Genomic DNA, 23,114 nt, shown 5'->3' with positions numbered 1-23,114 from the left:
TAGCTGCAGCTCTGGTGGAATGAGACCTAATGCCCTTGGGCACAGGTTTACCATGGTGTAAATAGCAGAAACGGATGCAGTGGCTTATCCACTTTGAAATTGTCTGCTTTGAAATAGCCTTGCCTTCTGATCCTGCAGCATATATAACTAGTAATTGCTCGGTTTTTCTTAAAGCTTTAGTCCTGCTCAAGTAGAATCTTAGCTGTCTGTGTACATCCAAGGAGTGCAGAATTCTCTCCCCCTTGTTCTGCGGATTTGGATAAAAGGTTGTCAGATGAATTGTTTGGTTAAGAGCCACACTGGAAACCACCTTAGGCATAAAAGTAGGATTTGTCCTCAGAGACACCCTATCTGGGTAAAATATAATAAAAGGCTCTACAGCCATGAGGGCCTGTAGCTCTGAAACTCTTCTTGCTGAAGTAATTGCCAGTAGCAGAGCTGTTTTCCATGTTAAGAAAGTACTGTTGTGTACACTTACCATAAATGTAGATGTTCGAGTGTATTCACTGTTGCAGTCATTACATTTGGGTAATCTGCTGGCAGGTTGCCCTTAGTCGGCCTGAATTCCAAAGTCTTGGGTCCTGCATCAGTTGCTGTCTCCTCTTCCATGACGTCAGGTCGTCAGGGGTATAAAACATGCAGCCGACGCCATTTTCTTTAGTTTTTCTTGCCCCCGATGACAGGTGCCCCCAAAAAGGTAGCAAAAAAAAAATATATAAAAAATAAATATATATATATATATATATATATATATATATATATATATATATATATATACATGCATCAATATAAACTTTACCTTCATCTACAAGCAAATACACCACATAGGTTGTAGAAAATAGTGAAAGAAAGATAAACTCCAGAATGACAGGGGGATGGCGGGAGGGTAACCTGGACTGCAACAGTGAATACACTCGAACATCTACATTTATGGTAAGTGTACACAACTGTACTATGTTCTTCGTGTTTCACTGTTGCAGTCATTACATTTGGGTAGAATCCCAAAACTATGGTTGGGAGGCTGGAGCTAAACAGCATTAGGAGCGGCTATAAGGCCCTGCAGAACTGCAGTGGCAAAGCCTGCCCTAGATTTAGAGTAGAGAGGCAAATGATAATGCTTTGTAAAGGTGTGAACAGAACTCCAAGTAGCAGCCTCTAGAATGTCTTTGGTTGGTACTCCCATTAGAAAGGCTGCTGAAGTAGCTGCAGCTCTGGTGGAATGAGACCTAATGCCCTTGGGCACAGGTTTACCATGGTGTAAGTAGCAGAAACGGATGCAGTGGCTTATCCACTTTGAAATTGTCTGGTTTGATATAGCCTTGCCTTCTAATCCTGCAGCATATGTCACTAGTAATTGCTCAGTTTTTCTTAGAGCTTTAGTCCTGCTTAAGTAGAATCTTAGCTGTCTCTGTATGTCCAAGGAATGCAGAATTCTCTCCCCTTTGTTCTGCAGATTTGGATAAAAGGACGGCAGATGAATTGTTTGGTTAAGAGCCACACTGGAAACCACCTTAAGCATAAAAGTAGGATTTGTCCTCAGAGATACCCTGTCTGGGTAAAATATAATAAAAGGCTCTACAACCATGAGGGCCTGTAGCTCTGAAACCCTTCTTGCTGAAGTAATTGCTAGTAGCAGAGCTGTTTTCCATAATAAGAACTTTATAACATCGGTAGCAGCTGGTTCGAATGGAAGCAAGGTGAGCTTTTCCAACACATAATTGAGGTCCCATGCAGGTAGTGGTGATCTTCCAGGAGGCCTTAAATTTTTGGCTCCTCTAAGATACTGCTTTCCTTGTTCTCTGCTTGAATGAGACAGTTGTCTAAGTAAGGGTATATTTGTATACTTTTTTGTCTGCAAAATGCAATTACTGGTGCCATGCACTTTGTAAAGACCCTGGGCCCAGTAGATAAGCCAAAGGGCAGTGCAGAGAATTGGTAATGCATTAAGCCAGCCTTGAATCTGAGGTATCTTCTGCACGATTGTCTTATTGGGACATGCAGGTATGCCTCTTTTAGGTCTAAAATCACCAGCCAAGCATTCTTGCCCAGCATGGGCAGAAGCTGCTGCAAAGTCAGCATTTTGAATTTTGGAATGTACAGGTATGTGTTCAGAATTGATAAATCCAGTATTGGCCAGCAGGCCTTGTCCTTTCTGGGTAACAGGAACAGTCTTGAGTAAAAACTTTGTCCTTTTTCCTATTCTGGTACTGTGTGAATGGCTCCCATGTCCATGAGGGAGGTGACCTGTTTCTGTGTCTCTGCCCATTGATTTTTTGGCAGATCTGGCCAACCATTTGCCATTGGCAGAGTGTGGAAATGGAATCTGTATTCATGTGATACGATGTTTAGTACTCACTTGTCCTGGGTTATTAATTGCCAATTTTGAGCAAAAAGTGCTAATTTTCCCCCTATGGGTGCTGCCAATACAGAAGTGCTTGGTGTAGGCAGAGGGAAGTCATTGGGATTACTTTCTGTAGGTTTGTGCTTTATCTCCTCCAGATTTGGAGGTGGAAGGCCCCATTGCTTTGACCTGTATGAATCTTGCGCCTGGTATCTGGAACCCTTAGGGCGTCTGGATTTGCCCCTTTAAGCTCTGTCTGACACAGGAAAGGACCAATTTTTTGTAAGCCAGTGTCTACTGAATCTTGGTGGCTGCACTTGTAAGAAGTCTTTAACAGTTTGCATAGAATTAGCTTTGTCTTCCATTTTCTTTAAAACCTCTTCTGCCTTAATACCAAACAGAGAATCATGCTGTAAAGGTGCATCTAGCAATTTAGCTTTAACATGATCAGGCAAATGTTGTTCCTTTAACCAGGCATGCCTCCTAATCACAGATCCAGTAACTGCGGCCCTGCAGGAGGCCTCTAAGGAATCAAAACCACATTACAAAGTATGCTTTCCAACTTGTTCAGCTGCATGCAATAATTCCTGCAATTCTTTATTTTCTGCACATTCTGAAATCAACATCATTTTCTGTTTCAGCAATCCCATAACATGTTGTTGGGACTTAAACATAAGAAATTGACAGTTTAAGGCCCTGATTGCCAAGGTTGCAGATGTATAAACCTTTTTTCCCCATCTGTCCAGTGCTCTTGAATCTCGATCAGAAGGGGTAGGATTTTTTGCTGTTGAGGCCTTAACTCCCTTAGGACCCTGTGAAATAGTTTCAGGATCAGCAGCAGGGTTTCTAAATAAAAATTTATGTGAGTCAGGGACCCTGTAATATCTGTCAGGCTTACTGGGAGCCGGAGGTAAGGAGTCAGGGGTCAAGCTTGATTCCGAAAACACATCATCCACAATGTCTAAGACAGGGGAAATGGCTAAAGGCCTGTGCTGAGGGAGAAGAAGGAAATCCCTGAGCCTCTTTTTTGATTCTGAGAAGTCTTGACTCTCCCAGTGAAAATGCTCCCTCAAAGTATGCAAGGTTTCTCCAAACGAATAATCCTCAGGAGGAGATGCGGATGGAATAGACTCCTCAGCATCAGAATCCTCAAAGGGAGGTATAGATAATTCCTGATCAGAAGAAATAGAAACCTGATCTGAAGATTCATAATCAGTGTCTTGCCTAGGCCTCTTATCTGGAGGGGGGATGGGTACCCCTGATTAAGGTAATAAGGTCTTCAGCCATTTTGATCATCTGTTTTTTAGGCATAGAGGCCCGTGCACATGGCTCATGCATCAGTTTTTTACTTTTAGAAGTTGCTTTTGTCTTTGGTTTTGCAGCTGTCGTCGGTTTGATATACAAATGTTGACATCTGAATACACCCTCAGAAGCCGATGCCTGCTCAGCGGCTCTGGACCCATCCGTGGAAGATACATCTGTCGGTCCAATACCTTGAGTATCTTGTGGCATGCCGGACTCCACATGGGTGTCGGTAGAGGCCTGCGACTCGAAGGTAGCAGGTATCAGGGGCTGCGAAAGCACCTCACTGAGTACCGGCGAACCGGTGACTGGCTTAGGAGAAGCTTAGTCATCGGTTTTGGATCTCGACTGCCTTTCTCTGTCCTTTTCTTTGCATTTTTTATGTACTCCGGTAGTCGGGTTGCTATCTGATGACATTTCTGGGCAGTTAAATCTGTTTCCAAAATACTCTGATGCAAAAATATACCGACGCTTAATAGTGCGTTGGTTAAATCTAGCACAAAACCGACAGACAGCCACGTTGTGATCAGGGCCTAGGCAAGGAATACAGTATAAATGGAAATCCTTATGAGGTATTTGCTTCCCACAAGTAATACAATTATTAACTTTTTCTGACATCGGTAAAAAGCAAGAAAAAAGTTTCACCAACGGGGTACTTAGCTTTAGTGAAGACTTCAGTTCTGAAACTCAAACTCGAATATTTCAGTAGTCGGCCGACCGGCACTTGCAAAATGCTTCTGCTTCGGGCACTGCACCACAAGAAAGACTAAAGAAAATGGCATTGGCTGCATTTTTTGTACCCCTGATGACATCATGGAAGAAGAGACAGCAACCGACGCAGGACCCAAGACTTTGGAATTCAGGCCGACTGAGGGCAACCTGCCAGCAGATTACCCAAATGTAATGACTGCAACAGTGAAACATGAAGAACATCACAGCATCCATGGGACTGGACAACATCCCAGGCTGTGTTTTACATGAACTTCAGAACAAACTGGCTCCCCACCTAAGCACCATGTTCAATCACAGTCTCATGTCAGGCTTTGTGCCACTGAATGGTGCACAGCAACAGTTATCCCACCACAAAGGGGGAGCCACCACTGATCCGGGGAACTATTGCCCCATTAGCCTGACGAGCCTGGTCTGCAAGGCCATGGAACGTATTATCATGGAACTTATAAACAAAGACATTGGTAACCTCCAAACTCTGGACCTCACCAAGTTTGGGTTTGTGAAAGGCAGATCATGCCTTCTGAACCTGATCCCGACTTCTTTGAGGCAGTTCCCAAAGCCATAGATGAGGGTAAGGTGGTTCACACAGCCTATCTTGACCTCGCCAAGGCTTTCGACACCATCCCCCATTCTGGAATTATAGCTAAACTCACTAAACTAGGTATAAATCCCTACATCACAAGATGGATTGCCAACTGGCTCACTGACAGAACCCACACTGTAAAAGTTGCAGACTCCAAATCTGACTTCAAACCAGTGACAAGTGGAGTACCACAGGGTTCAGTCCTGGGACCTCTCCTGTTTTGTATGTACTTCTCTGAAGTACAGGCTAACACAGAAGGCCACTGGATAATGAAGTTCGCAGTTGACTGAAACTAGGAGCCATAGTCGAGTCCCCAAATGATGTGGACATCCTACAGAAGGGCCCCACTGAGACAGATGCCTGCTGTCAGAGGCATGGCCTCAAGCTCAATGCCAAAAAGTGCATTGTCATCCCCTTTGGTAAAAACTCTGTACCCATGAACTACCACATAAACAGCAGTCTACTTAACGCCAAAATGTGTGATAAGAGACCTTGCTACCCAGGTGGACAGTAGTCTCTCTTTTGATAATCACATCGCCACAGTAGTCAGGAAATCCTTCTATGTGGCACACCTCATCACAAAAGGGTTCTCATCCAGGAAAAAAGAGGTAATTGTTTACCTCTACTCAGCACTCATTAGACCCATTATAGAGTACAACGCCCCTTTCTGAATGTACCTCACAAGACATCTGTACTTTTTTGTGCTCTGGGGAGAACTCCCTGTGTTTGGCTGCCTTTACTCTGATGTACTTGAAGTGCTGCACTGTGGTGTGATACACAGTAGATTGTCCCACTGCAGTAATACTGCTAAAAAGCAAGTCATGTGATTCTTAGCTTTGTGGGGGCTGTCACTCACTGCATTGGCGTATACTTATGAGCTGCTATGTGGATGCTGTTCCCTTGGGTAAAAGCTGGTGCTCTGTACATCAGAAACTACTTTATGTGCTTTTCTAGTTATGCCATTATTGTTTCCCCCACATACAGTGGGGTAGACTAGTGCTGAGAAATGGTTGAGGCTTTGTGACAGTGGCATGTGAGGGTATGGGTGGAAAGCAGCATGGTGACAGTGAGTGGCTTAGTGGCAGGTATGTGAGGGTATGGGTGGAAAGCAGCATGGTGATAGTGTGTGACTTGGTGACAGTGGTATGTGAGGACATGGGTGGAAAGCAGCATGGTGATAGCATGGGGCTTGGTAACAGTGGTATGTGAGGAAATGGGTGGAAAACAGCATGTGGTAGCGTGTGGCTTGCTGACAGGTATGTGAGGGCATGGGTGGAAAGCAGCATGGTGATAGTGTATGGCTTGGTGACAGGTATGTGAGGGTATGAGTGGAAAGCAGCATGGTGATAGCGTGTGGCTTGGTGACAGCGGTATGTGAGGGTATGGGTGGAAAGCAGCATGGTGATAGCATGTGGCTTGATGACAGTGGTATGTGAGGGTATGGGTGGAAAGCAGCATGGTGGTAGTGTGTGGCTTGGTGACAGTGGTATGTGAGGGTATGGGTGGAAAGCAGCATGTCACAGCATGTGGCTTGGTGACAGTGGTATGTGAGGGTATGTGTGGATAGCAGCGTGATGATAAGTGTGTGGCTTGGTGACAGGTATGTGAGAGTATGGGTGGAAAGCAGCATGTGATAGGATGTGGCTTGGTGACAGTGGTATGTGAGGGTATGGGTGGAAAGCAGCATGGTGATAGCATAGGGCTTGGTGAAAGGGTAGCAGCCTGAGAGCTGTGAGCACAGATATGAAAATCCTAGTCAGACCCCTGATTGCCTCACCCACTATTATTTACTGTGTTTGTTACAGCCACTAAGATAACAACTGTTTAGACAATACCATGCATTACAGTTACATGTGGGAGTATGCCAGCTGCAAGGTGGCCAACTATCTGAATAACAGTACTTGAACAAAAGCCACATTTCTCAAGAGATTACTACATTCTGAGGTCTTCCTGGTATATAACAAGTTATTACCAGAAAAGTGATTATAAAAAATTGGCAGTTTATGACGATGTGCAATACTTTGAAATTAAATACAGAACTGTGACAGCAAATATCACAGAGTGCAAACTATACTGCAAGTTAAGGAAGCTAAACTGATGTGAAAGGTAAACTTTCCAAACAGTAAATTCCAAGTAATTGTAAAAGATCAGTCACTGTAAGTTAATGGTTAAGTACACATTCATGCCAAGAGCTACTTTAAAGAACTGAAACAAGCTTATATGTGCAACTTTGCCTAGGTCATATGCAACAAGTGATAAAGTAATCTATGTGTCAGAATCCTAGATACAGGGAATGTGTAGCACATAACATAAAATCAAAGACCTAGGAAAGAAAGCATAAAAGAAAAACATATAAAGTTTGATATGGAAGCTGTATGCAAATAAGAATTATAATTTAGATTGAAGTTCAATAAAAAGTAAAAGCGGATTTCTTTTTGCAAGGGCACTCCTGCATTCCTGATGTGGGCTATTTATACCTAAACCTCACAAATCTAATATATTAACTCCAAGGACACACTACTTGGGTGTAAAGGGATTATATAGTCTTCCGGTAAAACCAAGTCTTCCCTGTACTCTAAGATGGTCTGACCCCAGAGTTAGCATATTTAGTTTACAAGGAATCTAGATACACTCTCTACCTGCAAGGTGATGAAGTCCCACCACAGTGCCCACACACACACACACATACACACTGCAAAAAACTTACATTTGGTTTTGCTTGCCTTGATTTAAAATGCACTCAAGCAGTTTGCAAGTTAACTCACCTTCACAGTAATGATGCATCCTCAATGAACTTAATAAAAATAGTTTATAACCAAATGGGTGGTAACTTTATCTTAAACAATTGCCTACTATGTGTTTTCAGTTTTCTAATACAGCAAGACATTTTGGTAAATATAACAATATGTGCATTTTTCTACGTTATTCAAATCAAGATAGTGTTCTATCTTAAAAAAATTACTATGCACTAAAATGAAACCATGTTGCCTCATTAATTGCACTAAATTGTCTGTACATGCACCCTTCCCATTGTGGTATTGAACATAGTTGAAAAATGTCCATAGATCAGTGTAATTTCTTACTTAAATGACTTACATACAAAAAGGTATTATATCTGCAAATGTGTTACAAATAAATTACATATTTTATAGACTGGCCTTCAAGTAAAAGAATTACCTAAAACCTAGAGTTTGCTTTTAAGATATGTGCCAGTCCAGTGGTGATTTGTGTTAACAAATGAAAGCATAATAAACTACTAATTAAATCCAAAAAAAATAGTATGGATTTGAATATGGTTACTATCACTTTATTACAGACTGCTAAGTTTCTGTATTTTGTTACAAAAGAATACTGTACATATGTAGACTGCAAACGTAACCCCTAAAGCATGATGTTGTCACATGAAAAGCCATGATTTTTACATAGCAAACAGGTTAACATGCAGCATGGAAAATGTTAACTTTTGTAATGACCTAGACTATCTCATTAATTTATATAATAAAATATAAGTAAAAAACACGTGCGTCAGAAGTTTTACCTGCTAAAGGTGACTCCTTCTTCTCAACATCATTTGCCTCATTGCCTATCCACAGCATTATCTGAAATAGAAATGATCACGTCAATTAACATGATCAATAACACAAACAAATCCTTAAAGGAAGAAAATAAAAGGCAGTAAGGCACACCTGATTCCCAGCATCTAGTAGCATGACGTCATCAGTGGCTAGATCTGCTTGGCTGAAGTCTCCTGGAACTTCCTCAATCTAGGTAAAAAATATTTTAGGAATACTTAAATGAAAAAGAGTCAATAGATATAAGTCTAAGGTACTTTTTATGGTTACATATCTTGTACTAAGATTATGTTTCTAGTGGAATGTACAGAATGCAGTAAGGCCTGCCTAATGTATTAAACTGATGGTATGATACACTTAGAAGCACTGGCTTAGTACCAGAAAAGAGCATACATTAAAACTTAAGTGACTGTGCTCCTTTATCCTCTTTCTTTCTACTACTTAGATTGTTAAAGTAAGCTCTGCTGTGCAATGGGTGTTTTTAACAGGATCACCAAGCTACATATATTGTTTAACACTAGAGACTGACTGCTCACTTATAACGTTAGTCACAATGCATCCAGAAGAGGTGATGGAAATGAGCTTAATCCCCACAGGTGTTCCTTCCATAGAGAGGGGATTGTATAAACCCAAGCTGTGCAGTCATCTGAGGCACCTCTTTGCATACAATGTATAGAAATGTCTCCTAAATCAGCTTCCATTCAGGATACTGCTTTGACAGATTAGTAACTTTATGCCCAGCCTAATAATCATAACAACCTTGAAAGCTGAGACACCTGTATTCCCCTATAATCTACCCTGCCCCCTCCTGATATATACTATCATAAACATACTAGTGCAGTATCACCTTTGGGGTTAATAATATCAGACAGAAGCTTTCTGTTAAGCTGAATATTTCAGAACACAAGTTGGATCATCCACTTAATCGCAGGATTCAGAAAGAATTATCTCAATGTAGCAGCCTTGGCTCAAACGGCTTTTGCATCTCATGTGACTTTTGAAATTCAGTGATCAGTCTACCTCTGAGGTTTTCCACTTGTGCGGGCCTCAGCTTGGAGGGTAGTCTTACAGACAAAGCCACATGCTAATAGAAGTCTGGGGGAGTGTTTAATGATAAAATGTCTGCAGTGCCCAATTTGATTGGCCAACCAATTTAAAGAATTGCTTGGGTAAATAAAATTTTACTTTGGGGAGGAAAAAGTAACTGCTGTAAAATCATGGAGATCACCTATTCATGCAAATGGGGGTAACCACAGTTCGGGTAAGTTCAGGGAAGACATGCAGGGTGGGAGTGTTATAATGTGTACGATGGTGAACATGTATGTGCGTGTCTGTAAGGGCATGGATGAGGCTGTATGAATATGTGTGCCTGGATGAAGACTAGGGGGTAGGTAGGGAACTACCTCCTACTGTGTGAATGTATATACATGCACAAAATGGGGTGCCTTTGCTAATATGCTGCAGGCCATTATGGAGAAAAAAGAAGTCGTACTTATCATAGCTTTCCATCTGTGTTGTCCATTTTCCTTCTTCCTCAACTAATGGATTTGGATCCAATTCTTGGAGCCGACTCAGACGTTACTAAAGCTCGTGATAACCAAAAACCTCTCAAGCTCCTCCGTTACCCGTAATGCACCATCCCTAAGCTACTTCAGCTATTGTTTGCTGATTTTTACCAGAAAGAAATGTTTAACATGCATAAATACAGGATATGTAAAATTGCATGTGCTCAGTATAGGAGAAAAAATATATCTAGAGCTCAGTATAAAGGATAATGGTGTTCCTCTAACAGCTCATTCATCCAGAAGTTTGTAAATAAAAAAGGATGTGGGTTGTGGGCAGGAAGGTGAGGAAGAATTAAAATGGACAACACAGATGGAATGTTACAATAAGTACATAACTTCTTTATCTGATGTTGTCAATTTTCATTCTATCCTCAACTATAAAGTGAGGAACCAGTCCAGACTCCAAATCCACAGCAAAAATCCTTTATTGAGCACTTTCGTCAGTAACTATTGGCTGACTTCTTCAGAATACATGTACAACCTGAATGCTAATTTTATATACATTCAAAAAGTCATGTGATGTTAACAACTCATTCTTATTTAAAAACACATGTACTTAAAATATTTACCCACTAATATAGGGCCCATAAATCTATACAACTCCATAAATACAAATATACCTATCTTTAATATGAACACAAAAAAAATGTAAAAAATATATAAAACTCACATTTTAAAATGACTCACAATTGATTATGTTCCCATCCATGAACATATTCTCAAATAACTACTCAAACTTATATTATCATTTAAGCCAGGACAATTAGTGGCATTAAGTTTTACTTGCCACCAAACCTCTCTAAAATTTAAAAGGTCTTCCCAAGGGCCACCCCGCAGGTCCTGAGAAACTTTTTCAATTATCAAAAATTTAAAACCATGTCCAGGAAACTGTGAAATGTGGTTAAATAATGCACTGTTAGAATTACATATCCTCATATCCATACATGTTCATAGATCCTCTCCTTAAAACTCCTTTTAGTCTTGCCAATGTAAAAACTTGGACAATTGCTGCAGATGGCAGCATTATAATAATCGGATGAATGTGTTGTTATGGGATAGGGACATTTATGAAGAAGTTTCCCTCAATTTTGTGCGCATTGCCTATTATAAGACAGATTTGGCTTTAAAAGATATGATGGATCAGGGACAAATTGATGGGGAATTTTTTTAATTTTCTTAGTGTCGACCACCCCAGGGTACTAAACATTTTCGGTATCCCTAAAATTCACAAGAATTTGCACAATCCCCCGATGAGGCCAATTGTTAGCGTGGCTGGATTACACACATTTTTTTATAGGGAAGTATACAGATGGAATTTTGAAGACAGTGCTCAGAAATGAACACCATGTGTGTATTGATTCTTAGCACTTTTTGAACAAATTGAATTGTTTACCCTTTGATGCTAACACTTTGTTTTTGATGATTTATGTTACTAATTTATTCAGCGTCATTCCACACTCATTGGGCCTAGAGTGGTTTGAGGAATTTTTGTTTGATACTAAAAGGTTCAGCAATAATTATGTTTCTGTTTTAGTTGGTTTAATGGAATTAGTCTTGAAGTATAATTTTGTTTTTTTTGAAGGTCAGTACTTTATGCAAAAGACGGTTGCTATGGGAGTATGCTGTGCCCCCATTTTTGCCAATATTGTTATGCTTATGAGGTAACGCAAGTTTCTCTTCAACTCATGTTTTGTGGGCTCTTGGAATTTTTATTTTCGATATATTGATGATTTGTTTTTCATATGGAAGGGGAACCATAATGAGAGGGATGAATTTAAATCCTTCATTAATAGTACCACTGATTTTCTTAGATTTTCACATGAGTTTCAGTATGATGCCATTAGGTTTTTGGTGTTCTTGTCAAGAAGGATGTCGACAACAATTGTTTGGTCAGTAGTTTGTATAGAAAACCTACTTATAGTAACAGCCTCCTGCATTACCAGAGCTGTCACCCAGAACATATCAAGAGCGGTCTTGTAAAAGGGTAATTCGTACGTATTTCGCGTATGGTCACCACAGATGTTGAATTTCAGCAACAGGGGCTGTTTTAATGAAAGATATGTTATTAACTAGGGGTTATCCTTCTGTTTTAGTGGACAATGTCTTTAATGAAGTAAGCAGTAAGAGGGGAAGGGGGATTTTTTGCCCCCTATTGAATAATGACAAATTTTTACCCGAGAATGCACCTGATAGGCATGGTTCTAAACTGGAAATTGTGACACAAACATCAACTAGTTCTTTTACATTATCATTTGTCACTAGGTATTCCTTTGACCATGGTAACATTTGCGACATCCTAAGAAAGAACTGGCATATTTTTAATAGCCAGGTAGAAATTTTGGAAAAACTAGGCAAGCAACCTCAGATTATTTTTAGAAGAGGTACGTCCTTCAAGGAATTGCTGCAGAGGATTAATGTTATGGGGGTGAGGCAGAAGGGGTGCACCAAAAATGTGGCTTTTGTGCTCAGTGTTCCCACATTAATACCGCTGAAGTCAAAAGGATCAATGGTGTCCCCATAGGATTTTATGGTAAACATTCATGTATCACCAGGCGAGTGGTGTATGCCGCCCTCTGCGGCAACTGTCCAAGTTTTTGCATTGGCAAGACTAAAAGGAGTTTTAAGGAGAGGATCTACGAACATGTTAGGGATATGAGGATATGTAATTCTAACAGTGCATTATTTAACCACATTTCGCAGTTTCCTAGACATGATTTTAAATTTTTGGTCATTGAAAAAGTTCTTCAGGACCTGTAGGGTGGCCCTTGGGAAGACCTTTTAAATTTTAGAGAGCTTTGTTGGAAAATAAAACTTAACACTGTAAGAAACCCGCAAGTACGGCTAGTGCAACGGCCCAAAATCCTGAATACCACAAGTCAAATAAACAGAGCCAGGACAATCCAGTGTGGAAAAAAATATATTATAAATAATACATGGTGTATTAAAAAATACACCTAACCAGCAAATACATCAGATCGGTTTCGGCAATGCTGCCTTCCTCAGTGAGCAAAAATCAAATGACAAAAATTCCCTCCAACAGAGCTATATATACATATGAAAATCAATTATCAATTAAACAATTGTTAAATTGGACTCTGGTACTGTTCAAACTGCAACAAAATGAAACACAAAGCTCCAAGGAAACCAACGGCACCCAGTTCAATGCAATATTCCACAGACTGCTTCCGAAAAACAATTTAATGAAGCGCTTACCGTCACCTTGTTAAGGTAACTTCTTCAGATTACATTAAATAACAACACATAGCCTTTAAATAGTAAAAATACAGTCACATGATTCTACTAAAATGGTGTATTAATTCAACAAAAAGTAGTACCTTGTTAAAACTTTAAAATATCTTGTAGTAGTTTTAAATAACTACAAATTATAATGTTACATTTGTTGTAACTGCCAACTGATACAACCTGTAAAAACAACTTATAAAGACATATGAAAACATCTATCCCACCTGTAAACAATGACGAAGAAAATTACAACTTATGTAAATCCACACATAAAAAATGTGTGATGCATAACATTTATGAAATGATGTATAGTTACACCTTATCTTAACTTGAAAAAAATATATGTGAAATTGTTTACTTCCTATCTAAGCTTTTAATTCTTAGAATACATTGTATATTACAATGGTCATTAAGACCTGGTTCAACAAAAGCATTAAGTCTTATTTGCCATGTTAATTCACATTCTTCCAAAATTAAATTATAAGGGCCACCTCGGATGTTAGACTGGACTTGGTCTATTGCCATAAAGCTAAATTTATGCCCCCCATTTTCCATACAATGCCTAGCCAAGGCATTTGCATTTTTATTTGTGTTTATTGCATAATTATGTTCGTAGACTCTGTCTCTTAGTCTACGCTCTGTTTTCCCAATGTAAAATACTTTACATGAGGAACAGAGTGCAACGTAGACTACCATTTTTGAATTACAGTTTAAATTGTATTTAATATTATACTTTGTGCCATTAATGATGAATGAGTTGCCTGTGGTCACAAATTTACACATACTACAGCATCCGCAAATAGACATACCTGACCGTCTATTGAGACTCCTACTCATATTGGACTCTAGGATTGATTTCAAATTTGTACCTCTCTTAAATATGATCTTGGGAATTTCATCAAATTTGTCTGCTAACATTTTGTCAAGCCTTAATATTTCCCAATTTTTATATATTATGATTCTAATAAGTGCACTATCAGCACTAAATGGAGTAATGTAACTATATTCAAAGGCATTAATAGATGTTCCACGCTTTGTTTCACCAAACTCACAATCCTCGTCAATTTCAATTTTGTCGTTCGCCTCTAAGTCATAGGTGACTGGCCTTCCACACTGGTTTAATATAGGCATAATGAGCTTATTGGCCCTTTTCAGGCATACTTCATTAATAATTGCTTCAACTAAGGATAATGGATATCCTCTTCGCTGAAACATGCCCCCAAGAAGTTTGCATTCGTCTTCAAAATCGTTGTCACAAGACATCATCCTAGCAGCCCTTATTATTTGGCCTTTGACTATAGAGTTCTTTTGTTGAAGAGGATGTGAGCTGGAAAAATGTAAAAACGCATTACAATATGTATCTTTCCTATGGATTCTTGATATATACCTATTATGATCTAAATCCTTGATTAATTTTACATCAAGGTAATCAATACTACTAATCTGAAAGTTGGAAATAAACTTAAGGAAGGTAGTAGAGCTATTTAAATATTCAACCAGTTCATTTGCTGTATCAGCATTGCCTCTAAATAAAATAAATATATTGTCAAGGAATCGCATGTAAAATTTGATGAGGCATAAAGGTAGTGTTATTAAACACATAGTTTTTCTCCCAATATGCCATCACAATATTTGCGAAGCTACCACCACAAGGGGAGCCCATAGCAACTCCTTGTTTCTGCAGATAAAGATCATTTTGGAAACAAAAATAATTATTAGTCAAAATGATGTCCAATAAGACATCAACTAAATAAATTTCTTGACTAGAGGCTTTTTTACTGTGAAGGAATAAACTAGTCCATTCCATTCCTTCTAAATGAGGAATTGATGTATAAAGTTCTTTCACATCGATAGTTATAAAGTTATTATATTTATCAAACTGTAAGTCATTGATGTTGCGCAAAAAAGCCCAAGAATCCTTACATACTTGAGTCTCATAGGTTAGATATTTTTTCAGTATACTATCTACCACTTTGGCTCAAGAATATGTAATAGAACCACGGCTATCAATTAGGGGTCTAAGTGGTGGATTTAACAAGTTCTTATGTGTTTTAGGTAAAGCAAATAACACAGGAATTTTTGGCCATAACATAGGCATATAATTGTATAGATTGATGTCAATTTTGGCTTCAATAAATAAATCATTTATATAGCTTTTTATTCGCTTATAAGCGACATTTGCTTCATTAATTGAGGCCTTGTCATAAGCCTCATTGTCCAATAATGCCTGTACTCTGTTTACATAATCCACTGGATCGAATAAAGCTAGACCACCACCTTTGTCAGGTTTGACCACTCTCAATTGTAATGATTTAAACAAGTCTAATGCAAGTTTTTCATCATATGTGACATTTTTAACATGCTGTTTTTCTAGATGTAAACTATTGTATTTTTTAGAAAAGTACCTCAAGTCCAGTTCAGTCATGATTTCAAACATATTTAAAGCAGGGTGAAGTGGAGGATTATACACACTAGTTACCCGAAAGGGCATATCAGATATCTCCAGATTACCCATAAGCACTTTTAAGTTTAGTTTCCTTACAAACAATTTCAAGTCCTTTATTGTTTGAACCATGTCAAATTGTCGACTAGGTACAAATGTATTACCTTTCGCTAATAATTCAACTAAAACTGGATCAATATCAACTGATGAATAATTAAAAATGTGAAAGTCCCCAGTTTTATTTTTGATAACAGTTACTTCATGTTGCACAATTTGTGCTTTCTCCTGCGCTTGTTGTTCCCCCGCTGTTTGTTTTTTTGATAAGAATTGTTCGATTTTTTGGGGATAGCACCAGGGTGATTGTCCTTGCAAAATTTATATTGTTCGCATTGGTGTTGTTGTTGTTGACCAAACTTTTCCTTGGATTGTTTTGATAGCCTTCTTTGTTGTCAGAACGGAGCCGCTCACTCCGTCTGACATAATTTTGTTCAGGGCTGGGACTATCCTCTATGACCGAGTCAGTAATTGAATGAGTATTGGTGTTATTTATAGCAATAGTCTCTCTAAGGGTTATTGTCAGTATAAAGTGCTAGACCAACTTGTGATGAAGGCGGTTTAGGATACGCTGACCCATTTTCGTAAGCTACACGATCCCTATTCATTTTCCTGATTTTATTCAACTTTAGTTTTTCTAACAGTTGGTCTTTGCTGACGAAACATGTCTCATATTCGTATTTATACCTACAAAAATCTATATGGTTGATAATCAGTGTGTTTAAATCTGAGACTTCTTTAGATAATTGTGTTATCTTAGCATTATAATGTTTCATCATTAAATCCATGAGGGCAAGTCCCTGCTGGTCAAAGAGGGAGTTGAGTTCCAAATGAAAAAGTGAATCAGCCACAAGTCCAGTTGGATATAGATGATGTCTCAAGCCCTTTGGTACAATGTTATTATTAATGCATTCTTTAAAGTAACTAGTTTCAAGTTGTAACTTCTTGAGTTTAACTAGTTTTGAATCAAGGAGCTTTAATTTGTCCGAAATAAAGACAGTACCAACCTGTTGTTGATAAGCGTTGTCAGCCGGTTGTCCTTGTGTATTTTCACGATTGAAGCAAAACTTCCATGTGTCGCTAACCATTCATGAAACTGTGGCATACCTATAAGCCCCACAGCACTGTTTTGTTCTTCTTCAACATCTCCTGTGCGAACATTACATCTTACAGGAACGCTGTTCTCTCAAGGTGGACTGGTGTTTAAATCGCTATTGTTGTTTACTGGTGTGTTACCCACTTCATTTATTAGTTGAATACTGCTATTACTGATGGTGTCAGTACTACTAGTAGCTTGTTGTTGGCCAGATGGAATAGAACAAGTACTGCTGTTGAAAACGCGTGTAGTACCAGGTCTCAAGTATTGCGAATCCAAACGTACCGCTAAGTCGTCGACTCTGTTTGTTAACGCATTGATAAGAGCCGTTAAGTTCAACAATTCAGATTGGGTTTGGGTAGCATTAAAAAGCACACGGCTGTTAGGACCGCTAGCAACTCCCGAAGCCATTCGACAAACAAACAAGACTCTGGTACTGTTCAAACTGCAACAAAATGAAACACAAAGCTCCAAGGAAACCAACGGCACCCAGTTCAATGCAATATTCCACAGATTACTTCCGAAAAACAATTTAATGAAGCGCTTTTCGTCACCTTGTTAAGGTAACTTCTTCAGATTACATTAAATAACAACACATAGCCTTTAAATAGTAAAAATACAGTCAATTGATTCTACTAAATGTTTCAACGAAGAGGATATCCATTATCCTTAGTTGAAGAAATTATTAAAGAAGTATGCCTGAAAAGGGCCAATAAGTTCATTATGCCTATATTAAACCAGTGTGGAAGGCCAGTCACCTATGACTTAGAGTTGAACGACACCATTGAAATTGACGAGGATTGTGAGTTTGGTGAAACAAAGCATGGAACATCTATTAATGCCTTTGAATATAGTTTCATTACTCCATTTAGTGCTGATAGTGCACTTATTAGAATCATAATATATAAAAATTGGGAAATATTAAGGCTTGACAAAATGTTAGCAGACAAATTTGATGAAATTCCCAAGATCATATTTAAGAGAGGTACAAATCTGAAATCAATCCTAGAGTCCAATATGAGTAGGAGTCTCAATAGACGGTCAGGTATGTCTATTTGCGGATGCTGTAGTATGTGTAAATTTGTGACCACAGGCAACTCATTCATCATTAATGGCACAAAGTATAATATTAAATACAATTTAAACTGTAATTCAAAAATGGTAGTCTACGTTGCACTCTGTTCCTCTTGTAAAGTATTTTACATTGGGAAAACAAAGCGTAGACTAAGAGACAGAGTCTACGAACATAATTATGTAATAAACACAAATAAAAATGCAAATGCTTTGGCTAGGCATTTTATGGAAAATGGGGGGCATAAATTTAGCTTTATGGCAATAGACCAAGTCCAGTCTAACATCCGAGGCGGCCCTTATAATTTAATTTTGGAAGAATGTGAATTAACATGGCAAATAAGACTTAATGCTTTTGTTGAACCAGGTCTTAATGACCATTGTAATATACAATGTATTCTAAGACTTAAAAGCTTAGATAGGAAGTAAACAATTTCACATATATTTTTTTTCAAGTTAAGGTAAGGTGTAACTATATGTCATTTCATAAATGTTATGCATCACACATTTTTTATGTGTGGATTTACATAAGTTGTAATTTTCTTCGTCATTGTTTACAGGTGGGATAGATGTTTTCATATGTCTTTATAAGTTGTTTTTACATGTTGTATCAGTTGGCAGTTACAACAAATGTAACATTATAATTTTTAGTTATTTAAAACTACTACAACATATTTTAAAGTTTTAACAAGGTACTACTTTTTGTTGAATTAATACACCATTTTAGTAGAATCATGTGACTGTATTTTTACTATTTAAAGGCTATGTGTTGTTATTTAATGTAATCTGAAGAAGTTACCTTAACAAGGTGACGAAAAGCGCTTCATTAAATTGTTAAATTGAACAGGGTTTTAAAAATGATCATTCAGGCCAGGTGGAAATAGTCCACCGAGCTTGACTATCCATTTCTTTTCTTTTACATTTAGTATCTCATGCATTCCTGCCTTATCCTGTGTTTTGTGTAAGATGCAGTCAATAACTGTAAATCTAAAAGACCCAGTCTTATGTTTGCATATATGTTTATACAATGCACTAGCTTGTTTGCAGTTCCTGATATCACTCATATGTTCACTTATCCGCATTTTAAGTGGTCTAGAGGTTTGTCCAACATAAAATGCTGGACATGTACAGCTTGCCAGATATATCACCCAATCGGTGCTACAAGTAGCAAAAAAAAGTAATATCAAACACGAGGTGTATTCTGGCTGGTAAAACTGCTAGTTTTATAAACCTTAGAACAATTACAACAATGGCCACATGGATTACAACCCATCAATTTGTCTCCCATCATAGTTCCCTGGATAGAAGACCTATCTTGATTATGATACCTTTTATAGTGGTTGAACAAGGAGCTCAATGACCGGCCTTTACGAAAGGAATAATTACACCTATCACCCACAACATGCATGAGTGAGTCTTCCCCTTGAAGTATGTCCCAATGTCTCTAAATAATATTCATAAAGGAATGTGTGTTCTTACCATATGTAGTAACTAACCTAACCTGATTACTCCTGGCGGGTTGATCACCCTAATATACAAGCAAATCCGATCTATCCTGCTAGGAAGCAAAATGGCCTGCTCTACAGATGTCACCAACCCTGTAACCCCGATTCTTAAAATGACTGGAGAGATCATACTTATATTGGTTATACACAGAGAAGTCTGAACAAATCCTTCTGATCCTAAGAAATTGGGACTTGGGGATATTCCTGATGACATGTTGGGGGTGGAAGCTGGATGCAAGTGGTAGAGTATTATATTGCGGAAATTTGTGAAAAACTTCCGTCTCCAAGGTGTCATCGGGGGTACATTTAACCAAGACATCCAAAAAGGTGATCTCCTTTTGGTGCCATGTTACCTTAAATTGAACCCCCCATATATTGTGATTCAAATATTCAACAAACTCCACCAAATAAAAAGCATCTGCTCTCCACACCATCCAGCAGTCATCAAGATATTGTCTCCAGATATCAATTTCTACCAAATAAATATTATGACTAGCATCATAAATCAATTGCTCCTCTATGTAAGCCATAAACAGGTCAGCATATATGGGGGCAAAGGATGCTCCCATAGCTTTTCCCTGTGTCTGCCATACACATTGTTTCTGAAAATAAAACACATTCTTAGTAAGAATCTTTTTGGCCAGACAGACCAATAAAAGTATTAAAACCTGGTCTGTATAGTAAGGCCCTATCTAACCAATACTGAAGGGAGGCCAACCCAGCCCAATGGGGAATATTAGTTTACAGGGAGGTGACATCAAGAGTACACAATAACCAATGAGGTTCAAGTTGCATATCTGCTACAATACCCAAAAATTGGGTAGTATCTTGTATCCGAGCCCAAATATACGGTAACAATGGTTTCAAATAATACGTGAGAAATTAAGAAATCGGTTCAGTAAGTGAGCCCTGCCCCAAAACAATAGGTCTGCCTGGGGAATTATCAAGATTCTTATGAATTTTAGGAAGCAGATATAAGCACTGTTGTTTAGGGTGATCAACTTTCAAATTGTAGGCAATTTCCTTAGAAATAATACCTTCTTCAACTGCCAAATCCAAAAAAGGCATCAATCTCAACCTTAAATCTGGCTGTGGGATCTATAGGCATTATCTGATAATACTTTTGATCCAAAATTTGTCTGTGTGCCTCATCATTATATTGTGTCCAATCTTGGACAACTATTGCTCCCCCCTTGTCTGCCGCAGAGATAACAATATCCTTATTTAATCTAAGCTCATCTATGCAAAGTCTTTCAGCCCGAGTAACATTGTCCCTGCTTAAATAATCCTTACCCAAATTTCGATGTAAATCTTTGAGCACATTGCCCTGAAAAAGTGAAACCACCAGAGACATGGGTGGCTTAAACGTAGATTTCCGAAATCTAAAAGAGCTATTGTCAATCTGATTAGCTTCACCCTGAAAAAATAGACGTAAATTTAGATTATGACAGAAATCTACCACATCCTGTGCACATTGGTGTTCAGGCACAAAAAAGGTGGGAACAAATCTAAGGCCTTTGTTTGAGTACTTTTATTTGCATATCTGACAGACTCACAGAGGCGATATTAAAAACATTACAAGAAGTTACACCTGAGCCATCACCCTCACCATTCCTGCTAAATCGGGTAGAACCTTTATGCTTCCTCCCCCCTCTTCTGGATCTAGGCCTAAAGGGTGGGCCAAATTATCTCCCAAATTATTTCTCTTGGACCTCGGTGACCTATCCATGTGGGCCTCCTCCCCCACAGTATTGGATGAGGTATCCTCACCTGAGGTAATGTTTTCCCTATTCCTTTTCTTTAAAATAGATTTAGATCTCTTGGGTCTGAAATTCCCTGATCTGATATTGGGGGTAGCAAATTTGACATTCTTGCATATTTCAAAGGGTCTCCCCCTATCAAAATCATCAACATCTCTCTGAAATTTCATTTTTTTCTCTTTCAAGACATTTTCCAACTCTAACAAATCTTTGCTTAGTTGGTTCAGACTAACATTGTAACAGGAAAGAGTCTGAAATTCGTGTACCCCTTTACTGAACTCATCCAAACACGAGACCTGTTGTTGTATAGTTCTCTCATAATAGGAAACTAAAGCATTAACAAAGCCCATTGAAGCTTGCTGTTGTATTGCAAGCCAGTCATCTAATAATAACTGGTCAACCCGATGAACAAGTAGCTGAATCTTGACCCTCAGTCCCCCTGGGGATATCTGTTTCTGTTGATATGCCTTGAAAAAATGCAAATTCCACACATTGCTTCTCAAACTCCTCATTTCCTTATTAAGTTTAGAAAATGCCAACTTATGTCGACTGGCCAAATCATCAGCACCCCCACCCAGTTGACCAACCATATCGTGTGAACCCAGACCGAAAACACCCACATCATCAGTATCAGAGGACAATCCCTTTATAATGGATGCTAGGTCCATGGTACATCAATATGACCTGAGCAAAAGATGGGGACCAAAACCAATATTAAATTAATAATTGGGAAAACAACCCAAAAAATATTTAAATACCAAAAAAACGTAACCCACCAGCACATATATTGACAAAAGAGTACCAATGCCAAACAAATTCTGCCAAAAATAGGAGCCGGATATTCACCTCAACTCCAAAGGTGGTACTACTTGAATATAGACATAATCAGTAATCCTTGAGCATCAAGCTAAGTGCCTACCGACTATACAAACATATAACTGCTACAATATACTCCAAAATCAACAATTAGTGAAGTAGCAAAAAAAAGGAAGGTGGGCACAATAATTAGCCCTGGTGCACACAATGTCTTCTCAATTGCCCAAAGGGCTTATTATCATATACCACCAAAACTGAACTATTATGTCAGTATCAATCCCAATCACAAAAAATTGCATCAGTCCCAAAATCAATAATGGTATCTGGTGGCCCATGCCTCTCAAAAACCAAAACCAGAAATAATCCCCATGTTCCGCTCAGGCCCGACTGGAGACCAAATCCCCAACATAAAAATAAAAGGTTGATCCAAAAAATATTTATAATATTCTAACACCCTAAATCAGCCCCAGGAAAAATATATATCCAACCATAGGCCTATCCTAAACACTAAATAATCAAATTGTATTTTGATACACATCCAATACCCCACTAACGGTCATGTCGGCACATAAAGATTGAAAATAGTGCATGTGAAATCACATTGCTAAGCACAGCCCCCATACAAAAGCATGCCAACATCAACATGATGTATGACAAAATACAATTCTTACATCAACATATTTATAATCATAAACTGACTGTTAAGGAAAATATATTGAGAACATAAATAAAACTAAATCAAATACATTTCCATTATCAAAAGAATATTGTCGAAATGGTTAGAATATTCAGAAGTTTCTGACCCGTACGCTAAAAAACTTAGTATACTGTCAAAAAACATAAATTTGCTTGATTAGTACATCCCAAGAGGCATGCTTTGCCCATTCCGAACATAATGGCAAATTAAGAAGGAGAGCTTGTTAATATGCTGTAAACCAAAAGGTACTGCTGTCCCAGAGTCAAAACATCCCTTCCGATGCAAGATCTCTTCTAAATCAAGGAAATACAGAGTAAACTGAAGATATAGTTAC

At 38.5% G+C, this 23,114-nt stretch overlaps 1 protein-coding gene across 1 annotated transcript in view; it reads right to left on the bottom strand.

The window, feature by feature from the left end:
- The window catches only part of LOC122813387 (adseverin-like), a 308,408-nt gene that overhangs the window by 19,219 nt on the left and 266,075 nt on the right, over positions 1–23,114 (bottom strand). Inside the window, exons 15-16 of the mRNA XM_044085682.1 lie at positions 8,645–8,722; positions 8,497–8,557 (exon numbers count right to left, since the gene is read on the bottom strand). Of these exons, the coding sequence (XP_043941617.1) occupies positions 8,497–8,557; positions 8,645–8,722 (139 nt within the window). The remainder of the gene's footprint in view (positions 1–8,496; positions 8,558–8,644; positions 8,723–23,114) is intronic.

Source organism: Protopterus annectens, chromosome 10.part0 (assembly GCF_019279795.1).
Source record: "Protopterus annectens isolate FY-2018-M chromosome 10.part0, PAN1.0, whole genome shotgun sequence".
NCBI classification, from domain to species: domain Eukaryota; kingdom Metazoa; phylum Chordata; order Ceratodontiformes; family Protopteridae; genus Protopterus; species Protopterus annectens.
The sequence above is the reverse complement of the archived record's forward strand: the minus strand, read 5'-3'. Positions and strand labels throughout refer to the sequence as shown.